Here is a 25,003-nt window from a genome sequence, read left to right on the forward strand (position 1 = left end):
TGGCTCTTCTCGTTGGCTGGCTCCGTTAGTATGATCATTGTAATACAATATTCATACTGTTCTATTTTTTTAGTTTAATTTAATTTTATTTTATCAGTAGTAAAATCCCTACTGGCAAGTCGTTTAATTTGCTCCTTGTGCTAATGATGGTTCCACAGCTTTTTACAGAAGTGATTATATGGTAATACCAAAGCTGATGGTGGATTCAAGCCATCATTTATAGTAATAGGATGATAACGAAGCTCCTGGGCAGTCCTTTTTGTAATACTGTTAGGGGTGGGCCTCTGCTTCATCCCATATTATTAGAAGATCTTCACTAGGGACCTCCATTGAGGAAAGGGCCTTTTCTGGCTCTGATGCTGAGCCTCTGGGCACAATAAAGGGTTGCAAAGCAATGGTTCTATGGGTGATGCTGGATGGGTTGTCCACACCTGCCAGTGGGATAGTTCATGAAGAGGACGGGATTGGAGATGGAGCTCAGCGATGGCTTATATCTTTCCATGCCCACTCCCACGTCTGTGTGTACACTCTTGTTGTGTAAAATAACACATGGACGGGTCAGAGGAGGGTCAGTCTGTGTGCCTGCCTTCCAGCAGTAGTTCCTTTCTCCCTGGTACTAATGTGCAATGTAAGCCTCAGTGAGCCAGGAGCTAAGATAGAATGAATGAGACACCATCTCTGCCTTAGAGACTTTGGACAAAAGAGAACTTTAGTGTATCACAGAAGCTCTGTATAGATATTTCTATAGGGATGGGTTGGGGAGGAGGGGTCTATGTGCAGTGGGAACCCAGAGGAAGAGAGATGCACCATCCCTTCTGGAGAATCAGCAAAGGCTTCCTGGAAGAAGTGGTTGAGCTGGGTCTTGAAAGATTGGTGGCGTTTTCTAGGCAGAAGTGGGGTGGAATTCAGGAGACGGTCATTCCAGGCAGAGGGGGCCTTGTCAGGTGAGAAGCCTGGGGGCTTCGTATTGTCTAAAGGGCCAGGCCAAGGTCTGCATGGTGGCAGCTGATACCTGACTCTGCTAGTCTCTCGTACCTGGCTTCAAAGAGCCACAGGGGAGCCTCAGGCCAGGCATTCTGCTGCTCCTCCTCCTTTCCTCTGGGAACCAGAAGGAGTGAGGAGAGGCAGTTTTTTCAGTCTTTATGGCCCAAGGGCAGACTTCAGACCATGGGGGTACAGTTATAGGAAGGCAATTTCAAGCTCAATATTAGGAAGAACATTCCAACCTTGTGGGCAGCTTAATATTGAAATAGACTGCATGGTGAGGTAACAAGTTCCCTGTCAATTGTGACTTGTCCAAATATTGAAATCTGTGTCAGATTTCACAGGGTCAGAATGCACCCCCAGGGGTCTAATTACAAAAAATGCTCTTTTGACCACCCAGCAGCCTCATGGTCTCATGTACAAAACATCACAGAATTCTGAGCCTAGGACTAGGCCTGAGCTAATGAAGACGTAGAGACTTGCTGACTGTTGTATTTTGGTTTCATAATGATGAGCAAACAGTAAGCTATGACATCAGGCCTTTCCTTTTATTAGCTCTTAGAAGACTCCTGCTGAAACAGCTCAGAGATTCCAGGAACATTGTCTGCAACCTCACTGAAGAATGTGGTGAGAAAAATACATATACATATGTGTGTATATATATATATGTCTACTTTGTGGTGCGTCTCAGAGGTTGCTGCCTGCTCTGTGAGGGGGCTCAAAAGCGCTTCTGGAGGGCAGACTGGATATTCTTCAGCAGGCCCCACTTAGCTCGGTTCTTCCCATGTCCATCTGGTGTTACCACCTGCAATCAGAAGCAGAGAGCCATGGCGCCAGCCACAAGGGAAATAGCAGCTCCCAGAAACTTGGCCCCTACTGCATGCCAGCTACTATACACATCATCTCATTAACAACTCACGACAACCACACGAGGCAAGTAACACCAATCCCATTTTATAGATGAAGAAACTAAGGCCCAGAAGGACTGAATAACTTTTCTAAAGTCCCACAGCTACTATGTGGTGAGATTGGGATTTCATAGACCATGTTCCACTTCCTGTAAGGTACCTCATGTGACTGAGAGCTGATGACAGTGTTGGGGCTGTGACCCGAGATGGGCTTCACCATAAAGTAACCCCCTGCTTCCGTCACAGCTCTTATTATTTGCAAATTTCAGCGAATGTATTTGACTCTTACCTGACTGCAAGCAGCTTGATTGGGGTGTGGGGGAGTAACAAACAGATCTTTATCTCTGTAATTCTAATTTTGGTTATGGTAAAGAGAAGTTTCTTAGAAAAGTGGATGAAAGGTAAATATAACCATATTTTATAGATCTGCGAGCTGTTTCTCTCTGATGCTTCATACTCTCTTTGATCGCAGTTGAATGGTCAGTGCTACCCAGAAAAAGCGGGTTGCACTGGGCATCGGGACCCTCCTAGAGGTCTCACCAGTTCAACATAGATATGAATCTCCATGCCTTACCTTAGAGGTGGTGGGTTTCCCCATATCTCTGGTCTGGCAGTATTCCTGTTCCTTCCCAAAATACATTTACCGAAGAGGCATTTAGGAAATAGGGTTGAGACTCTGAGATGAGAGACGGCCCACTGGGTCAGTGGGCTCTGTCTAGATGAATCAGGAATCATGGAACAGATGGGGTAGGGGTAGGGTTTGGATGGTGAAGATCGATGGTCATACAAAGTACAAAGTCTCTATATACAAAACTGCCAACTTTTTATATTTGTATTCAAAAGGAAAGGACAAAAAAAATAGACACTTATTACCATTATGTTCTCTAGTTTTACAAAATTTATTTTGTTTTAGAGAAAACAGGGCTTCACTCAAGGTAATGATTATATCATATACATGATATTAGATTACCCATTGCCAGATAAAAATAGAGATAATACATAGAAATAACCCTGATAAAGGCAATATAAATAATGTAAGGTGTGCACACAGAGCTATCGGGGGACAGTGAGGAAGGGGTAACAGTGTTGTGAGGTGTTGGGAACCGACTCATAAAAAATAGGAGATTTGAGTTCTGCCTTAAAACGAGTCAGGATCTCTAGAGATAAAGACTGTGTGCGATATGTGAATGGGACAATGTGGACTGTCGTGTGCTTAGTAACGAGGAGATCAGATGAAACAGGACAGAAGGAACAGAGGACAGAACTTGAGATATTAAAAAAGCTGAATTGACATAGCCTTCCCTGCCCAAAATGCACAGATGGTTTTCCAAATGAATTTTACCAAACTCTAAGAAAGATTTGTTCTAGAAAATATAGAGCAAAAGCTTCCTAGCTCATTTTTTCAAAATGGTAAAATATTGATTCAAGAACTAGATAATAATAATATAAGCAAAACATTATAGGTCCAGTTCACTTAAGACTATAGCTGCAATAAAACAAAACAAAATATGAGCTAAAACCAAGTATGAAAAAATATTTATTAAAATATATTAAAAATAATACTACATGATTACATAAGGTTTATTTCATCAATGACAGTAGAGTTTAACATCACCAAATCAATGTAATTCACTTAATGTCTAAAAGGGAAAAATCACATAATTATCTCCAATAATGCAAAAAAAAATTCATAAGGTTGCTCAAGCTCTCAGCAATTTAGAAGTAAAAGAAAATTTCCTTAATCTAATAAGGATTATATAGCACAAAAACTGAATTAAAAATCATCATAGCTTAATAGAGAAATGTTAAGATCAGGAATAAGACAGTGATATCAGCTATCGCAACTACCATTTCTGTAGGACCAATGCCCTGGCCAAAGCTATAAGGGAAGAAAAAAGAAATAGAGGTTCAAAGATTGTACATAAAGAGATAAAATTATTATTATTTATAAATGATAAGATCATATGCCTTGAAAAAACAAGCAGAATCAACATAGACTCTCAGAAAAATGGGAGAGTTTATTGAAATTACTGGAATCAAGATTAACCTACAAACATCAATAGTTTTTACTCTGAACCAGCAATACATTAGAAAATATCAAATATGAAATAACATTCGTAATATCAACAAAGTCTATAAATTACCTGGTTTAACCAGGAAAATGTAGTACTTCTATGGGAAGAACTTAAAAGCCCTAGTAAAGCTCACAGAAAATGATTTGAATAAATGTTCAGACATAGTATAAGAATATCTATTGTCTTCAGATTAATTTAGAGACTCAATGCCTTCCTAATCAAATTTTATTTGGATTTTTTATTTTTATTTTTATTTTTTTTAGGAATTCAATTTACTTACTCCAAGATTTATATGAAGGAATACACTTCTATGATTGGATAAATAAACCTTAAAAAAGAAAGAAGGGTAATGGATAGACTTACCTTAGCAGATCATTAGGAGCTAGTGCAAAGCTGAGGTTAAAGAATAATATAAAACTAGTGTGGTACTCACATAAGAACAGACAAGTAGACCAATGAGATGCAATAGAGAGTTCAGAGACACATCCCTCAATTTATGGAACTTAATATAAGATCAGAGTGGCACCTTTATTGTGTACTAATGGAGAAGACATTGTTTGGTAGATGATATGGGAAAACTGGCTTACTAGCTGGCTCAAAAAGTGTATCCATATCTAGCACTAATTACAAAGGTAGACTCTGGATTGAAGTCCTAAATTTGAAAGGTGAAACTATAAAGTTAACAAAAGAATATGTGGAAGGTCATCTTTGTGATCTAAGCGTTTGGAAGGACTTTTTAAATAAAACTTCAAAAAAGTCAAACCATAAGGAAAAAAATAATTCATGACTTTGAGCATATCAAAATGGAAGATCTTTGCTGTTTCATGAGGTACACTATGAACAAAGTTAACAGACAAATGTCAGAATGAAGAAGATATTAGTAATGTCTAAAATCATTATTTAGGCTATATAAGGACATCCTGCAAATCATCTGGAAAAAGAAAAATGAAATAGAAAAACAGGCAATGAATATTAGCAATCTATTTACAGAAGAGGAAATTCTGAAACTAACAAGCATATGAAATAAAATTTAAAACACTAAGGATATAGTGCTTTATACCTATTGGGCTAGCAAAATAGTAGAAAATTGGATCATGCCAAATGTAGGTGGGGCTCAGAATATAGAGGACTTCATTCATTCCCTATGGAAGTGTGCATGCATGCAGTCAAATTAAGTAGGCACATACTCTAAAACCCAGCAATTTCACTCATGGTATATGTGTGGTAAGGCTGAATTGTGTCCTCCCAAAATTCATATGTCGAAATCCTACCTCCAGTACCCCAGAATGTGACTGTATTTGGAGATAGGGACTTTAAAGAGGTAATTAAGTTAAAATGAGCTTATTATGGTTGGCCCTAATTTACTTTGGTGTCCAAAAAGAAGAGAAAATTAATTTGGACACACAGAGACACATATGAGGTGAATGCGCACAGAGAATAGGCCATGTGAGGACACAGAGAGAAGGCAGATGTCTACAAGCCAAGGGAAGAGGTCTTGGCAGAAACTAAACCTGCCAAGACTTTGATTTTGGACTTCTGGCTTCCAAAACTGTGAGAAAACAAGTTTCCGTTGTTCAAGCCACCTGGTCTATAGTATCTTGATATGGTAGCCCTGGCAAACTTACATCCCCATCCTATACACAAGGTGTCATAAAAGAGGCTGTTCACTACAGCATTATTAGAAGTCATCCAGGTGTTCATCCTAGCAGGATAGACAAGTAAAATGTGGTGAACAAATGCACATTGTGAAGGGTAAAGTGGCATTAGTAGTTAGGGACTAAATGTGCATGGCAACATAAATTGATCATAAAAATATAGGGTTTAAGGAAAAAAGGTAAGAAAGTAAGATATGCAAGACAATACTATTTGTGTAAGTTAATAACACATTTAAAACAGCATACATCATATAGGATACATAAAAGCAACAAGATATACATAAAACATATTAAAATGGATGCCTAGGGAGGAATGCTCATAAAAGGGAATAAATACGTAAGCAAGAAAAGGGCCTTGCATAGACCAGTTTTGATAATGGACCATGAACTGAGGTGTACAATTAATTCAACCTTCTGCATATGAGGTTAAAAATAATAAGTCTAGCTTGGGCCTAAATTATGCTAAGTCTAGGGCTCAAGCCCATCTGCAGAGCAACCCCAATAGTATTCTGTCTTTATGAGGGATCAAGGACTGTTTGGTGTGAGATAGGTTTGGGGCAGTTATTCCAAGTGTAAAATAGTGTCGGTCACTCAGATTGTCTTCCAACCCCAACCCCTAAGATGTGCATCTCAGCCTAGGCAGAGGGTCTGCAGTAGGGACAAAGGATAAACTAGAAGGGAGATTTTCACGAAACCAAGGAAAGATGCCCAGGAAGACTGGACAGCCTTGCTCTGTGGCTGGAGTTCCATTCTGAGCATAGCTTGAGCAGGAAGGTAATAGCACCGCAGAGACTCAGGGTAGCCAGCAAGACTACTTTTTGAGCACATGGGGTGGGGGGCACACCAGTACAGACTGAGAAGGAATTTAAGACAATGGGTGGGAGCAGGGGGGGTTCACTTCCTGAAGAGCTACACGGAAAGACCCAGAATAGTATGAATTTATAGACTGCGGTAGGCAGAATAATGGCCCCCTAAAGATGCCCACTTCCCAATTGCTGGAACCTGTGACAGGTGGGTCCACCGCAATTGTAAGAGTCCTTCAAAGTGGAAGAGGGAGACAGAAGAGAACCAGAGAGATGGCAGTGTGAGAACACTCAGTCTAGTGTTGCTGGCTTTGAAAATGGAGGAAGGGACCATGAGCCAAGGAATGTGGGTTGTTGCTAGGAGTTGGAAAAGGGAGGAAATAAAAATTCCCCTGGAGCCTGCAGAAGGAAAGAGCCCTGCTAACATCTTGATTTTGCCCAGTGAGAACCATTTTGGATTTCTGATCTCCAGAACTGTTAGATAATAAGGACATTTGTATTGTTTAAGACACTAGTTTGTTAACAAGAGCGACAGGAAACCAGTGCACAGGTGGAAAGTTAGACTCATCATGGGAAGACTTCCTGGAAATCAGCTGAGATTTGAAGTCAGAGGGAGACAACCAGAGTAAGGAAACTGTTTTCAGAAAGGGGATGGTGGTCAGCAGATACACTGAGGTTGAGAGGAAGGGCAGAAGGAGAAACTGAGGCCAATAGGTATGTGACTTGCCTAAAAACGCATTGCTCGAATTCTGCAAAAATATCTATTAGGGTCTTAGATGTTGGAAGTTCTCAGCTGGAGATTGTGGACCAAGAGAGTAAGTAAGGCTGACCTGGTGCCTGTCCTCAGATAGCTTACAGTCTGGTGGCTTTGGGGCGTGGACCTAGTTACATCAACCCACGTCCAGTGTTCTTTCCAATGCATAATTTTGCCTCTCACAAAAACAAAAGTCCAGCTTTCTCTGCTGTTGACCTTGACAACGTTCTCCCAGAGTGAGGTGCCGGGTAGGTCCCCAGGGCCGAGCCCACCCTGCATCCGATTATGGTGCAAGGGGACAATGAGCTCTTGCTTTGGATGAGGCCTACTTTCCCACTCAACTCCTTCAAGTTACATGAGGCCAGACACTTTTGTCTTTGAGCCTCAGTTTTCTCACCCATAAAATGGAGGCCACCACCTGCCACTTTTCTTGTGGTTGGGATGACCAGTGATGATGACTATAGTGTCAGACACAGAGTTAATCTTCAATAAATGAGACCTTTAAAAAGTATTAAATTTCACTTTCATACTTTATGTATTATACTTCAAATAAAATCGCTTAAAAAAATCAACAAGCTACAGATGAAAATCAAATACAAAAGGTGTTATTCCACTTCCTTTACAAAAGTATATATGATAAAAATATTGCATTTTTGATAAGAAATGATTCTGCTGCCTCATTACATCATTTTAAATGAAATCTTTTAGGAATATCTGCACAAAACTGTTGCCAGAGGAAAAATTTTTCGATTTTATAGTAAAGAGCTGAAGTCATTATTTTTATGAAGCTTTATAAATGTCATTCAAACACACCATCTTATTTTCATTTGCAATTGAAGCCTTTACTTATGCAAATCCTGACAAATGTTAAAGAAACCAGCGTTTCCCCTGGAATGCTAATATAATCACAGAGAGGGAGGAAGAATTACTTCTGAAGGAAAAATCTATACTGCAGCTCTGTGATTCTGATAAAAATGAAGCTTCCAGAAAACCTCATTAATTAGTGGTCTGCTCATTTAAAAATTGTGCTAAAAAGCAAAGGGACTGCAATGAGTTTCCTTCCCTTACAGGGAGTATGAATTAATTGCATAAACACAATTTCAGGGGGAATGTTATTCTTGACTGATTGTATAAAACCCTTAACAGCTTTCAGGCATCTTTTGGTACTTTGTAATTATTAATTTTGTTTATCAATTTATTTCTTCACTCTTTAATTTAGACATTCATTCATATATTCATTTGTTTGGTCACATTTTCACTCATTTATTCATTCAATAACCATTAAGAGCCTGCTATAGGCACAGTGCTGTGGTAAGCATTGTGAGAGAAAGAGGAATTAGACATGAATTTTGTTCTCAAGGAGTCAGAGTTTAAGAGGGATGACAAAACATTTACTTAAGAAAGTCAACATACTTCAGTTTTCCACCCCCATCTTTGTTCCTAGTATCTAAAAGTGACAGAAGATACATTGAAAAAAAAAAAAGTAACAGAACTGAGTGCTCTTCTTGGGCAAGACAGTTTTGAGGAATTTTTTAAAAATGAGAAGGCAGATGGAATTGGATTGAAGGGAAAAATTCGTGGTCAAATGGACATGCTGCAAAAATGTGGTCGCAGCTGTCGGTGTTCCAGGCTCTGGAGAGGAGTATCAACGAGAAGGGCTCAGGGGCAAATGAATGACAGGCGACTGGCTGGGGTATAGCAGGAGCAGCAGCCAGGCTGACCTTCTCATCCTACTTCCTTCCTAGGTGTCCAACCTCTGGGGGTGGGAGTGGGAGTACATTTGAGTTCTGGGCTCCAGAAGGAGAACATGACATCTGGAGCTGGCAAGCAGGATGGAGTAGAGAGCCCCCACCCTCAGAAAGCTTGCTACTGGTAGATGACCAACAGCAAAATCCTGGCCCCACACTACCTCTTGCTTTCCTTTATCACTAGAGGTAGCAACCAATCAGAATCTCTTCTGCAAATATTTGACTGGAGACAAAGGGAGTGTTGCTAGTCAGATTATGTTGGTCCTACAGAGGTTGGACGATGACAATCCAAAACCACATGCAAGCTGAGTTTAGGGAGGAAAAACTAAAGGAGAGCTGAAAATGGTGCAGATTCAGATGAGAGAGAGGGAAGGAGGGAGGGAAGAAGGGAAGGAATGAGGGAGGGGGAGAGAAAGAGGAGAAAGAGAAAGAGAGAGAGACAGAGAGAGAGACAGAGAGAGAGAGAGAGAGAGAGAGAGAGAGAGAGAGAGAGAGAGAGAGAGAGAGAGAGAGAGAGAGAGAGAGAGAGAGAGAGAGAGAGAGACTCAAATGTCTTTCCAGTTCCCCCGGTATCAGATGCATGCCCTGGCTGGAAGTGGTCTCATAAGACTCCCCTCTCTGTATCATAAATTTCTCTTTTCAAAAGCTGAAGTGGATGGACTATCATTTCTTCTAGAGAATCCCCAATTAAGACATAATCTACTCTGATTCCAAAGAGTACCATCATGGTTATAAAGTAAGATAGTTCTGTGCACTCTTGATATTTTTCCTCCCTTTCTCCTGTGAATACCAATAAAATTATACTAATGAACGTGTGTCCTGCTGTATATTAATTAGCAGGTTGTACCTAGGGATATAAAGAAGAATTAGTCTTGCATCACAAAGAAGACAGGAATAATCTTATACCATCTTTTATGGACTCTGTCCTGACCTGCCCAGTGGCTCTTCCTTGACTTTCACATAAACAATAAATAAATATATATATTTTTAGCATAATTATACTCCAAATATTGCATGGACATACTTCTACTAAAAAATATTACATGTCATTAGCCTGAAATTCAAATCGAACTGGGCATCCTGTATTTGCGTTTGTTAAATCTGGCACCTTATCCTTGCCTTGAGTCACCGCTGGGGCTAACATGTAACTTTTTTTTTGTCCTCACACTCTGATTACTTGTTTACTAGACCTTGAATTCCTCAAAGGCATGGATTATGTCTTATTTTCCTCTGAATCTCTACAACCTAACCCAATGCCTAGCACAAATGTTTTTGAATCAAACCGAACTAACAATTCTCGGGCCTCATTTGCAAAGTCAGTTGAAGCCAACAGCCCTCTCTCTGGCCTTGAGTTAACACATTTTCTGGGATGGCGAGGGTGGGGGGCACAGTCACATGGTGGGTTTCGTGATCACAGGATCATCCTAACAGACCTACATCCAGAGCTTTTAAAGAAATAATGTATATAGTACCTTGCAGATGTCACTCCATTGCCCAGGACCATTATCGTTGATGGCTCTGACTTTAAACAGATACTCAGTATTGGGGGTCAGGTTGTGCAGCTCCAGACTCTGCTGCATTATGTCCCGAATTTGTCCACAGAGCTCCGTCCGCACATTGTTAGGAGGGGAAGTAATGAGTTCATAGAATTCCATCTCAAAAGAGTCGACGTCTTCCATTGGGCATGTCCAGTAAACCTATGAAGAAATGAACATATGGGTGTGGTCCCACTGCATGGCTTTCAGTTTTCCCGTAAAGATCTGTGTCATTGACTATCTATCTGTGTGGTGACCCCATCTCCTCTAGGTGCTGAAGACTTTGAATTAGACCTTGTGCAAAGGTCTTGGCAGCCTGCACAATGAGGCCTGACATGATGCTTGTGATGTATTCCAGGAACAGCGGAATGCTCCTCTGGGTTCCCTGCTGTCCTCCTGACACCACTAACCAGGGTAGCTACCATTTACTAAACACTTGTTGTGCATCATATTCTATGTCAGACATGGCTAGCTCATTCAGTCCTCACAATCCCCTGGGAGGGAGATTTTATTATCCCATTTTATAGTTGCCACTCAGAAAGGTTACATTTAGCAAATACCACTGGAATCACAGAATCCTAGAAGGTGAAAAATGTATATATTCCAACTCTCTATTTTACATACAAGAAAATAGAATCCCAGAGAGATGAAATGACTTAGTAATGGAGATTATACATTCATACCCAAAACAAAATATCAGCTCTAGGGAAGAGATATATTAACAAGTAACAATTAGCAGATTGTACCTGGTATATAAATATTTTAAAATAATTGTATTTTAATAGATATTGCATGCTTCATTTAAACTTCAATAAATGTAAATGTTATTATAGTTATAAAATTAATTAATAATTATTCTAACCAGTATAATATTTTAACTTTATGAAATTACAAAGTTCACTCATAATTATTTTTATTTATTTACACATTTAAAACTTGTTGTTCATGTAACTTATTCATAAATATTAACTTATTTTTCCTAATTATCAGAACAAACATACTCGATGTAAAATACTTGGAAAATACAGAAAAAGCATAAGGGAAGAGAATATACATCACTTATAATCCCACAATTTAGTTAATAATTCATTATTTTTCTAATTTTGATAGATGCATGAACACACAAATATACATAATTTAGATTAAATTGCTTTGATTCCTGCTTTTTTAAAACTTATGATATATTATAAATTTTCCTATATTATTAAAAATTCAGTAAAATACCACTGCCCCATAAATGATTTAATCCTTCTATAATCGAACATTTAGGGTGTTTCTAATTTTATTTATTTATTTATTTATTTATTTATTTATTATTTATTTAAACATTATTGGAGTTACATTGATCAATAAAATCCAATAAGTTTCAAGTGTATAATTCAATAGTATGTCATATATATATATAGCATTGTGTGTTCACCACTCAGAGTTAGATTTTGGGTTGTTTTCTAATTTTATACTTAAACAAATAATGGTGCAACTAACACTTTTGGGCACGAATCCTCATTTGAATTTTTTGTCATTTCCTAGGGAGGAATTTCTAAAAATAAAGTTGAGCTTTTATATATTAAAAAAAACCTCTTTAGGATTATTAAGATACCAAGTTATAATGCCAACTTTAAGAATATTTTCTATGCTGAAAGCTTAACGGGGACTGTTAGTTAACCATCATTTGAGAGAGAGATCAACACAGATTTTATTTTCCATCAGTGCCTTACTGAGCACTGTGATTTCTGTGCGAATTCCATTCCGTAATCCTAAAATAGGGATCAAGGGTATTTTACATCAATACTACTGTATGCAATTAAGTTCAAGTGTCCTCTCTTGATAGCTAATGACTTGACTAGGCTATCAAGTCAAGGCTCCTGTGTAGGCTCCTTTCTTGAGCTCATCCGGGGACTACTAATAGGTGGCATGGTGCAATTGCTCTCCACGCCCAAGTAGAGAGCAGACATCACTAGTCCTTCCCCTCTAGAGCAAGATCCTGCCAGCCTCCTGAGAGGTCTGAGTTACATGCTGGTGAGACCTAATGCCATCCCTGGGCTAATGTCACGCACACTGCAAGCTTTGCTGATTAGTATCATTTGGAAATGTAGATCCAGCTGCTCATTTGTGGGCCTCTATTACGTGAAGGGCAGAGATATTCTGCTGTGTCTGATGGTCCATAGGAGGGCATGCTCTATGTTCCAACATAAGGTTATTCTTGATGTCATTTATAGACAAAATATAGATTGTGATGTTTCAGGAGAATGGAAAATTAAAGCTTGGTCAGCGTCTGGCTTTCATTTTCTTGTTTAAAGACCCCTGATACTAAAGTGTGACCTGCAGACCAGCAACAGCATCAACACCTGGAATCTCGTATCCCCCTGAGACTCACTAAAACAGAACCTGCATTTTAACAAGATCCCCAGGTGCACATTCATATTTGAGCACTACTAGTTTAGACTTCAAGGATGCTAAAAGTCTTTGGGAATGTTCTCAGATTATGGGAGCAAAAGATGGGCTCTGCCACATGGAAGCAGGCCATGGGCTGGCCTAGGGGATCTCCCTGTAAGGAGCTCAGGGGGAGGCAAGATATTGTCTAATAGAATATCTAGTTGCATGTTAATCTTTTTTCCTCTTTGAAGTTTAATAAAGTATTCTATACACAGTTCAATTTAAGTTCAGCTGAATTTGAAAGGAATGTTAAGGGAAAGGCTATTTGTCTATTTAGGACAAGAGGTCATGGAGGAGTCGTGTCCCTTGAAACCAGGTGATGGCAATAATAGAGGTCTGTGAAAGACACCTCCCCACCCTCCCCCCAAAAAGTTGAATCTCAGGAGAAAAGAATTGGAATTCCATTGAGGATTATCTTTCCAATATTTCCGAATCATAGAGAGTCTGGGTGTTTTCTTTAAAAAAGTTAGCGATTTAGAAAAATCATAGCCGATAGGTAATGCAACCTGCATTTCTTGTACCAATTTCTGTGCTCTTTCTACTATTAACAGGCTTTCCTCTGGGAAATATTAGACTTTCCCAGCAGTCTCTTCAAATTACTTTGGTTCCCAAATTGGGTTCTCTTTCAGTAGAGAAGTTGCCTTTGAAGTGGGGTTGGAAATTTCAGATATATTTCTACTATGAGTTAGACACCTTGTTAGCTTTAAGCCAGTCTTGGGCTACTTAAAATTTCAGGAACTTATCCCTTTTGAATGGGCTGACCACAAAGAGTCCAGAGGAGCAGATTTGAGTGACTGGACCCTAGAGGTCAAAGTGATAAGTGCAGTTCTTCCTGACTACCCACCTCCATTCAGTACCCCACATCCTCCCATCTTCCCCACGGGGCCCAGACCCTATTCTTACCTTGGCAGCTCTGGGATACACCAGAGTCTGGTAGATAACAATTGGGCCTGGGGTCTTCACGGAGCCATCGTTGAATGAGTACCAGTTGTGGAAACTGCCGCTGTTCTGCACAGACCGGGTTTCTGCCCCTGCGCTCCAGTAGGTGTAGAGGCCATCTGTGGGTTTGGCGGGTGCGGCTGACTGGGCTCGCCCGTTGGCCTCCAAACCCATCTTGGCCTTCTCATTGCCAGTGGTATTGAAGGACAACAAAGAGGTGCTTCGCTGGTATATCTCGTGGTTGTCAAAGCTGTGGGTGCTGAAAGTGACCTTCCTGGCCATCATCATTTCTGAGTGTATGGGATACGGGGCGGGCAGGGAGTCCCCTGAGGAGCATACTTTCTTGGGTCCTGTGGGGAAGAGGTCATGGATGGCATTGGAGAGCTCAGCAAAGTCCAAGGGCATGCAGTGCAAGGAGTGTAGCCGGAGCTGTGGGTCAGGCCTGTAGGTGCTCTGGATGCCATCCTCGATCTGTTCCACCAGAATCTTGGCAGACTGCAGGAACGCCACCTGGCCTGTCTCCTTCAGGGCTTCCTTGGAGTAGGCGATCAGGCCATCCATTTCATTTACTTTCATGGTTGTGACTTGCACATATTTTTCAATTTCCTTTTGCCTGGACACTTCTAGATTCTCTACCTGCTCCATGATCAATTTCTCTTTTTCCTGTAGAATATTGCGCAGCTTGAGAAATCCATTTCTGATCTCTTTTCTCTTTGCTTCCTTGTCAGCTTTAAAGCTGTTTTTTAAAATGTTGAATTCCATCAGGTCATTATCAATTTCATAGCGGACTGCAAAACAACGAAGTTAGTTACTTCAGTTAAAGTTTTCATCTCGCCAGATGTCAAAGCCAGTAGTAAACTGGAGCCAATTACCTTGGACTCCAAGGAAGTAGGGGGTGAGGTGGGGGGTGGGAGGGGAGACACCTGTAGCTGGGCTGATACACACTAGAATGCATTTCATAAAATGGTTTGTGAAAGGCATTTGGCTTCCCTCAGTACACCTGTCTCTTCCTTCTTCTCTAATATATCCCTTAGATATAACAGTCACCCTTCCCTGGTATACTTCTATATTATAATAGTAATCCCCGTGGCCTTTGGTCTGAAGTTGGAAGTTCAGGGCTACCCATGATATTAGTTTTCACCAGACTTCACTTTTCAGCAAATTGAACTTGAGAAGATGTAATGTCACAAAGTGGTTTTCCTTGTGTGAAAGCTAAGCTTTTGCAGGTGTAGGAGAAAGAACTAAATTTCTAATGACTATTTCTAAATGCTGTCATGCCTTATTCACCAAAAACCCAGCCCTCGGCACAGTTTTAGTGGGACATCGGCACAGTTTTCCTTCTCTGTGGCTGTTTCACATGCCCTTTTTCTCCACTGGGGGATTCCACTCTCTTGGGTTCAGCTATGCTCCCTCTCTTGCCTTTCTCCCACTTCCTGCTAATTAAACGGTCTGCTATTATACTTCAAGGAGAATCCAATTCATCCTGCATCCTCTCACATGGTATTTGGATTTTAAGTGCACTTATTTGACAAACACTGACTGGATATGTGTTTCATGGGCATGCCTTTCTATGCACTAGTGATATAGGCATGAATATGAGAGGGCGTCGATGCTTGGGACACTGATAAATCCGATAGCACAGAGGACGCTGATAAGGTGGTACGTAGCATGTCTCCATCTGTGAAATGGGTACCTTTGTTGGCTTTACGGAAATTTAGGGATCAGGAAGCAATTTGAAGACATGTCAGCCTTCTGTAGCCTATTCTAAGATAAGTTTCTCCCCTTGGAAGGCAAATTCTATAGTGAATTGATGCGCTACAATCCACCAAATTTTACTCAGGAGTGGGGGTGACCAAGTCTTTTTGTAGGTGGTTCTTAACATGGCCCTGGGTCCGTGGTGAGCTGGACCTCTGTGAGTGGTGGCCATTGTAACAATGATACACACCTGAGTAAGAGAACCCTAGCGCTCTGTCAGACCATGAGCAGGGACCATGGTTATCTTGGTTACTGTTATAACTAGGGTGATAGTGGTGCTCAGAAGGTGTTTGTTGTGTGAAAGCCATGCTGTCCCGTTATCTAACATCTTTAGGGTGTCACTCTCTGGTCTACTTTCTGAAGCTTCCATTTCCTTTGCCCACCTCCTTCCTCACACTGGCCCAGAAGGGATGAGGGGGTGTTGTAGATGGGGGCTGAACAGGAAACTACGAAAATGTGGTTGCAGTGGTGCTGAGAAGTGCCCCCTGCCCTCCCCACATGCAAACCCTCTTGTGACTTATGGCAGCTGAAATTTCACTTTATGCATTATTTTCTTTGACTATTCAATAGTTACTCACTGTTAAAGATACTTGGGTAGGAAATTTTTTTGCTTTATTAGAGATTAGTTAAGCTTAAGTAGAACAGAGTCAGGAGAGGCAGGATAAAAATAGATGAGGGGGAAATAGGCAGCAGTAGGAGAAACGAAAGGACAGAGGAGGCCAGAAGCTGCCTCCTACTCGCTGCCCTTACAAATATGGCAGCTTTGCAAGAGCTGGTCTTAGAGGAAAGTCAAATCAAGGCCTCTCTCAGGCAATATGCTTAAAAATAGATGTTACTTATTAAACATTTATTATGGACCAGATCCATATATTACACATAATGATAGATTATGTCCATATATTATCATATAGTACACATATCTTTCTGTGAAGAAGATATTGTTCCCATTTATAGATGAGGAGACTAAGGCTCAGGGAGGTTAAACAACGACTGTCCAGTGTCCCACAGCAAGTAAATAGGAGGAACCAGGACCTGTCCATAATTTTATTTGTCTAATGCCAAAGCCTATGTTCTTAAATGCTCCGCTGTGGTTCTCAGCCTTCTGTGAGCACTGGAACCACCTAAGGGAATTTTATAAAAATGCTCTTCTCTTGGCCTCACCTGCTTAGATTCTGAATTGGCCTGAGTTAGGGCTCAGCAATTCAGGTGACTCAGTTTGCTGCTAGGTTTAGAACTAATCCAGAGAATCTTCTGGGGATCTTATTAAAATGCAGATTCCCATGCCATCTGGGTGGGGTGGGGCCTGAGGTTCTGCAGTCTCACAAGCTCCCAGGTGAGGCCGCCACTGCTGGGTCCTAGTTAGTACAGCTTCCCAGGCAGTGTCAGTGTGCAGCTGGGGTTGACACCAATTGCTTTAAACTCTCAGCACAAACAAGGTCTCTCCAGGGCTGAGTTTTTCAAATTGTGTTCTCAGATCCCTGTTTTTGAATTACCTGGAGATCTGTTTTAAATGCAGATTTATGGCATCTCCCCAGAAAGCGAATTGAATCTTTAAGAGCAAATTTGAACCCTGGTTAAAAAAATTTTTATTAAAAATTTTGTTTTGCTTGTTTCCTTAGCAAGCATGGAAAGGCTAAATTCTTATATCCAAATGGATGTTCCATGAAGGTGGTCCCTGCCCCCTTTGCAACTTCTGGGCTCTCTGGTATTTGCACTGGTGTCCCCTTGCCCTGAATTGAACTTCACTGTCTGACTTTTAGGTGATATAAACTCTGAGAAAATTATTGTGCTAAATATCCAGGCTTTCTATGGTTGCATGGGGGTCACAGCAAGTTACAGGCAGCAGCCCTTTCCCCGTGCTGAGGGCCCAGAGACCAGCTGTGCCCAGGCAGTGAGTCCCACCTTGAGAAAATGCTCTAGGAACCAAAGGGGCTACACATTTGCTTGGCAATGTGAATCCTGTAGGGTTTCTTTAATACAGAGGCTTTTCTTGGTGGTGGTTCCGAAACTGAACAAATGTCAATTGACAAACAATGCTTCCAGGTATGGGGCAATTGAGATATCACAGTATTCCTAAAATATTCATGCTGGTGAGAGGTTCTGGGTGACATACTTAGCAAAGTCCATCTCTGACCCAACTCTATGTCTAATGGGACCTTCCTGTGTAGCTCAGAGGAAAACTGCCTCCTTTTCATACGTTTATACTACGGACGCTGAACAATCTGAAAAAGGAAAGGGTTGGCTTGATCTGGTTCACTTTGGTCACTTGACTGTAGGCCACTTCTTAAGGAAATAGGCCACGGGTTATGGTGGTGGTTGTAGCTGGTGTTTTTAAATCCCTGTCTTTAGGATCTGGTCACTGTTCAGCACAGAGGCTATCAAATGAATATTGTGAAATGAACATGGATGTTGGGGGCGGATAGATTGGGCTTGTCTTTTATTAGCTGCCTTGTGCCAATTATTTCTTGGAACCCCACTTTTCTTTTCCATGGAGGGAATTTTAATGCCTCCACTGTAGGGATTATTAAGAAGAGTAGGCATAATTTATCTAAAAGGTCTAGGCAAAGTAGGACTCTAACAAAGGAGTTATTCCCAGGGACAATACTTATGTCTCATCAGGTGGATGCACACCCAGAAATTATGGGGCTCTTTGCTGAACCCCATATATTATTGTACTGGGTTCCATCATGGACTAAGGTCAGTTTCCCTTATAGAAACTAAAACTGTATTATGTGTAGCCGATATAAAATTACGGTGAGCAGGCATGCAGAGGGAAAACAAGCTGTGGATCAGAACATTATTGACTATTTCTGAATTTTCCTGTTATTATGTGTTTACTACCAGTTCATTTACTTTACCGCTTGCAAGTTTAGGGTAAAATCCATCAGGAAAAAATTAAAATTGAGGTAATTCTTAACATTGACTTAAATCTTTCCCTCTGTAAATGGGAAAACTACAGAAATCCAACTTTAGTGACAAAATACCTTAGAAAAGGCTCACAGAACTCCAGGATATGACAGGATCAAATTCATCCTTCATTTTCCAAAGGGGAAAATGAGGCTCAAGGTCATGAAGATTATAGCTAAAATTATATAATCTTTATGGACTTCTTATGTGCCAGATTTTCTTTTTCGCATGCTTCACACAGTATAACTCATTAAATCCTCACAATCACCCAACGAGAGAGTTATACTATTATCCCCATTTTATAGATGAGAAAGCCAAGGCACAGGATGGTTAAGCGGCTAGTGGTAGTTGCGAGGTGTGGACACCAATCCAACCACTTACAGCCTAGCTCAGTGCTTCCCAGTGCTTCTAGCGAAGCTCCACCAGGCGGAGGCAAGGCTCTCACTAACCAGATTACCCCAAGCCGTCTTCCCCATCAGTTCTCGAACTACGAGTTATGCTGGAAGGGAGAGAAGGGGACCAGGACCTGCTTTGAATTTGGCGATGGCGCTGAAGAGTGCGGCGGACCTCTCGGAGCAGGCGTCGATGAGGCTGACGGTGTCGTGGCCGTTGTGGAATGCGGTCTTGCAGAAGGTGCAGAGCAACTGGTTGTCGGTGCGGCAGTACTCGATGATGCGGCTGGATGGGTGTTGGATGCAGATCCTCTCGTCCTGGTCCTCGGGGCTGGTGTCCACGAAGACGTGGTCCTGCATGGTCACGTCTGAGTGGAAGGTCTTGAGGCAGTCGTTGCACAGGTTGAGGCGGCAGGTGATGCAGCGCTTGTGGGCGATGCGCCGGCTGCGGCAGACCTGGCAGAGGATGGGTCCTGTGGAGCGGTCAAAGCGCCACTTGAGGTAGCCATGCTCCTGCATGTAGCGCTTGGTGAGGCGCCCGCGCAGGTAGTTTTCGGGCAGCTGCATCTTGTTGCTGTAAGGCATGCAGTGCGAGCGGTCACACACCGGGCAGACGAGGATGAAGAAGTTCTCGGTGACCTCGGCGTGCTTTTGCAGCTGCCGCAGGCACTTCTCGCACAGGCTGTGGTTGCAGGGCAGCATAAACGAGTGCAGGCGCAGCCGGTTGCACATGGGGCACGAGAGATGGTCCACTAGGTGGCTGTTCGTTGACATCGTCTTCACCTCATCCATTTGTGTATCGCTGCCCCCGATGCGCAGGGCCATCCTGGAGCTGAAAGGAGAAGCGGACACAGGGAGAGCTTTAGGACATGAGCTTCAGAGCTCGTTCCATTTCTCAGCCTCCCGAATAGGAGGGCCACTGAGGGGCAGTCCCCTGTCATGGCCAGGAGCATGGGCTCAGTGTCAGGGTGCCTGGATTCTGAACCTGACTTCACTATCTATTAGGTGACCTCAGGTAAGTTAATTAACCTCTCTCTCTCTGCCCGTTTCCTCATTATAAAATTAGTACCCACATTAGAGAACTTGAGAGGGTTGCAATTGAATTTAATACCTGCAAGGCCTTAGAGTAGTCCTTGGATCTCAGTAAGTGCCGTACAACTGCTCGTTGTTATTTTTGAGCAAGAAAAAAAGCAGCCAGACTGGGCTGACACTGTCAGCTGGGCCTTGGGATTCTGTTGGCCAAATAATAGCACAGAATATCAGCACTAGACAAGGCCATTCTGGGACTGTGATAGAGCAAAGCTAAGTTCATGTTTGAACTTAGACAAAAGCAAGTTCGTAGTCCAAATCACGCAAATGACCAAACATCTCCTCTCCTGGTTGATGGGAGTGACTGCTGCTTTTTCACCAGATATAGCATCAGGCTCCCTCTGGTCTTCCCACCTTCTAGACAAGATTTATTAAGATACTAAATAGGAGATTTATCCCCGCATCCTCACCTAATGTGAGCCTAAATCCTATAATAACCTCTTGATATCGCCTTACTGAGACATCTCACACTTAACCATAGTGTATGTTCTCACTTGTCGCGATTTGGCAACAAATCCAATCTCATCCAGTTAAAGGTGTATTCTTGGTGGGTTTTTCCTGGAGGGCATTGGCATCATTATTATTAGTGTAGGATAGAACCCAGAAGAGGATGGATAGCATCCTTCCCTGGACACCAGGAGGCCAGTCTCTGAGCCAAGCCTAAAACTTGTGTGTCTCACCACTAGACAAGTAAGAATTAAGGGTCTAAGCAGATTGCACATGATGGAATGCACCACTGTGGAGTTGCACCTTTGAGATGAATTTCTTAACCTCTCTCATTCTGTTTCCTCATTTATACATCAAGGCTCACAATACTACTTTTATGAGAATTTTACAGTCTACATGAGATAATCTATGAGCACGAGATAATCTATGAGAAGTGCTTAACTGCTAGTACCTAGTTAACATTTTATAAATGTGGCCACTGTAATTACCGCCCTCTACTATTAGCTGTTTAATGTCCGCAGTAGAGGAAAACAATAATCAAGAGCATGAAAAGCGTGTGCTTCTACTGTTTGTGGGTGCGTGTGTGTGCTTTATTTGTCTAATATCTGAGGCTGATTTCATGTATTTAAAGAACTATGGATAAAGTAAGGGCATACTTGTAAAATTCAAGTGCATGTTCTAAGAAGCTATAATCAGGACAAAAGCTGTTTATGAATAAATGAATTAGCTGTGGGATGTCGACAGATATACAATTTTTGACTCTATCTCTTTGCCTCTGTTCACGTGAGTTATATTTTTCGGTGTTGATCTGAACATTGTGGCTGTGTTCTCTTCTGCTTTTGACTTCTTGTGGTCTGTATTTGCCCTTGTCTCTTTCCCAGTTCCCTTGGTCAGACACCCATGTCTCAGGGACCAGACAGTCCAAGGTGCAGCCCAAGTGTACTGGAATGGAGTGCCCCTGTGGTGACAGAAAGTGCCCCTTGTGGAGACCGAGGCACCTGACATGCTCATCCCTTACCATTTGGATGTTGGGCTCCAAGCTGGCAGGCCTCAGGGTTCTCACCCCTGTTCCTTTCCCACATTTCCAGCCACCTGCCTGGGCCCTGAAGGGATCACGGGGAGGTCCAGGTCCATTATACACATGGTACCTCAATGGATCTTTCTAGTTTGGTAAGGTGGACCTCTCAGAATCAGGGTGTAATATAAAGGGAGACAGCATGAGAAATCAGAAAGAAGAAGGGAGGGTAGGCGGTGTTGGGGGAAGAGAAAGAGAGGGCAGAGCTAAGAGACAGGTGTGAATGGCTCAGGGAGCTGGGGTAGTGGTGGAAAAGGAAGTGAGAAAAAGAGATGATGAGTAAGGCAGAGAAGGGTGATTGAGACCAGAGTGAGACAGGATAAGCAAGTTGCTGAGCAGGAAGTAATGGTGAGGAACAGGGGAGGCAGTGGTTCAGAAACCAGGAAAAGCCATAAGCCTCAGTGCACCCAGGGCCAACCTCCTGACACTTGCAATAGCATTTGACCATTTTCTCAAAGCCTCAGGCTTAAATGTGGTCATTCGGTGGTCATGGTTCCATGCCAAAACTGTCCCCTAGCCCAAGCAGCCTTGTCTTCTTGCTGAGATATCCGGCCTGTGCTCCTCTGCATGGCTTTCTCCCTCTTCTAAATTCAGGCCTGTTCTCCTTGCACCTAGGTTCTCGTTTTCCTCCTGTCCCTTCCAGACCATTCTGCATTTTAGAATCACTGGGTGTGGGGTGGGAGCTTTTACAATTCTGATGCCCAGACCATACCCCAGACTAATAAAATCAGAATGTCTGGGAGCGGGAGCCAGGTATCAGTATTTTTATTTTTAAAGATCCCCCAGTGATTCCAATGCAATATTTGGGAGTTACTGGCTTAAGGCATTTTCCCAAAGTACCGATGTCATCTCTCCCCTGTTGAAATAGTCCCAGTGACTCTCCTGGCTGATGATCAGAAAATGGGAAGTTGAGCAGAGATAAATGTGGACACTACTTTCTGCACCTTAGAACTTCTGGGCCTGCATCCAGAACCCCTGGGTTCTGTATTCATGCAAGGACAATGAGAGGTCCACAAGCAGAGTAATGTTTACTAAGCATCTACTAAGTGCTTAATGGCAAGATGGATCATATTTTCCCCCTGAATTCACTGAACCTTTTCTCACAGAATTGCTTTTCCAAACTTGAAAGGCTTTCAACCTTACTCTCCAGATCCTGTCATAGTACTGAGCTAATTTAATCTTTCCTCCCCTAAGGAGTCTGTCTCTAGTACTCCAGACTCTTCTCACAGGTGGCATAAAAAGACTGGTTTAGTCAAGGCAGGAAGAGGATATTCGATGCCTGACACAGAGAGTTAATGCCCCAAAGAGTGACTGAAACCCTCAGTGCCAAGACCTCTGGATAGGAACAAAGAGAAAGCTGGCGGGAGTACAAAGCTGCCTGGTGTCCTTATGTTGGCCATGGGAGTCTAAAGTGGCTTGTGGAAGTGATTATTTTTCTAATAAGTACTGCAGATATCAAGAGTTCAGAGAAAGAAGAGTATGAGCAATTTATATTTTTATATCACATAACGCAAGGGTCCCCAAACCCCGGGCCGTGGACCAGTACTTGTCCATGGCCTGTTGGTAACTGGGTGCACAGCGGGAGGTGAGTGGTGAGCAAGAAAGTGAAGCATCATCTGTATTTGCAGATGCTTCCCAGCTAGCAGCACTGACTCAGCTCCACCTCAGATCATTAGACATTAGATTCTCATAGAAGCACAGGTTCCTGGTGCCAAAAAGGTTAGGGACCGCTGACATAACAGATTACAAAGCACATGCATTAATCCTCATGCCCACTGAATCAAGGCAAGTGTTGTTCTCTCTGTTTTTCAGTAGAGCATTTTAAAGTAAGGAACACAGACTCTGCATTCAAATCCTGAGTGCACCTGACTGGCTGGAAGATCCTGGGCAACTAACTTAACCTTTTAGTGGCTCAGTTTTCTTATTAGTAGAGTAGGCATGGGATGAGGGTTACATGGAGTCACACAGGCAGTGCCTGGCAAGTTGCTTAAGCACTGAGTATTGACTGGTACAGAGAGAGCTGAGGCTCAGGAGACCACAGTGTTCATTCACACAGCTGCTGGAGCTTGGATTTAGAACTCAGATCTAAATGCGGTTAAGAGCTGTATAGGACACACTTAATTACTACAGAATTCTTGGCCTCCTTTCTTTTTCAGATAGAGAAGTGAACTCAGAACAGGGGTACTGGCCTGCCCTGTGGACCCCACTGCTTTCCTGAGCCAGTGTGGCCCACATTGGGCGCCTAGCACTTACGAGGTATGGATGCTCCTGAGGCGGCCCTTGTGAAACGTGATGGTGACATTGCGGCAGCAGCGGCTCTCGTAGTAGTAGCACTTGAGGTTGCTGCTGGCTGTGCAGCAGCACTTACAGTTGGGGTCATTGGCCCATGAACAGCAGCACCAGTGGCAGTTGGGGTTCTCGGAGCAGGTGCAGTGGCAGCACTGGCAGTTCCGCTCGTCCTTGTACGGGCAGGGAAAGCAGGTGCAGTTCCGCTCCGAAGTGAAGATGAACTTGCAGCACAGACAGGAACATAATTGAGGACAACATCTCTGCCATGTACAACATGGAGAGCAAACACACATAGCAGTCTCCATGGCTCCTACATGATTGCACCTTCTCTATTCTACTGGAATCTTGCTGTTAATTCTCCCTCGGAGGGCTTCCTCTTCTCCTTGATGGGGCTGTCAGCTTGGAGGTTGCAAGAGGTTGGCTGTTATGAGGCCTTCACAGGCCGTGTCCCTCCTAGGAAGCTCATGGGCTGGCTTTTACATTTATCAGCCTGAGGCCATTTTCTTATGTCACAATCCCTGTCTCCCCATCACATCTCACTAGGCTGGGTAGGTGGGAGGGTGAGATCTGGGGGTTAGTGGCTGGTGGACTGATGGACATGCCATGCTTTCACAGGACCAGCCCCAAGGAGCATTAAGGCAATGAGCATCCTGGAGGGTTAGCTGTCACTTGCCACTTTTCGAGCTATAGGGTGGATTTCAGAAGCTATTTCTCTTTGCTTGGTGCTTTCCCTGCAATTGGACAAGTCGATTTGAGGATATATCCTTATATGCTGAAAGGCTTGGGTTATGATTAATTGGAAAAGTAGACTGGCATGATGTTCCTTTCCTTGGGCTTTTTCTGTATTGATAGAACTTTTATTTGATGGACAAAGTACGGTGTTTACAAATAATAGCAATGCCACATTTAAAGAGAATCGCCATTTGGAGAAAGAATTAATGGAGAAAAAAGGTATTAGTTCACTTAGGCACTTCTATCAGTAGTCACCGAGTCTGCCAGTTGTTGCATCGTCACTGCTGATTTTCGTGAGGCTTCATGCATACGTCACTGTGACTATTTCTTGGCTTTTTTGCATCTTCATGGGATTTGGCCGAGGCTCAAGCTGTTTCCTTTCCCCTCCTCTACTCCCATCTCACCGTATCACTTTTACAAAAGTATCACCTTTAAAGATTCTTAATGAGAATCTTTAACTTTTAGTATACACATAGTATC

At 42.4% G+C, this 25,003-nt stretch overlaps 1 protein-coding gene across 1 annotated transcript; it reads right to left on the reverse strand.

The window, feature by feature from the left end:
- Positions 1 to 1,518: 1,518 nt before the first annotated feature.
- TRIM42 (tripartite motif containing 42) lies at positions 1,519 to 24,268 on the reverse strand. Its single transcript, XM_016141852.2, has 5 exons — positions 23,756 to 24,268; positions 19,026 to 19,723; positions 13,802 to 14,625; positions 10,400 to 10,624; positions 1,519 to 1,789 (listed from the first exon to the last, which is right to left on the reverse strand). The coding sequence occupies exons 1-5, from the start codon at positions 24,094 to 24,096 to the stop codon at positions 1,703 to 1,705; spliced, it is 2,175 nt and encodes a 724-aa protein (XP_015997338.1). The 5' UTR covers positions 24,097 to 24,268; the 3' UTR covers positions 1,519 to 1,702.
- Positions 24,269 to 25,003: the final 735 nt, after the last annotated feature.

This window comes from Rousettus aegyptiacus, unplaced genomic scaffold (genome assembly GCF_014176215.1).
Source record: "Rousettus aegyptiacus isolate mRouAeg1 unplaced genomic scaffold, mRouAeg1.p scaffold_m13_p_4, whole genome shotgun sequence".
NCBI classification, from domain to species: domain Eukaryota; kingdom Metazoa; phylum Chordata; class Mammalia; order Chiroptera; family Pteropodidae; genus Rousettus; species Rousettus aegyptiacus.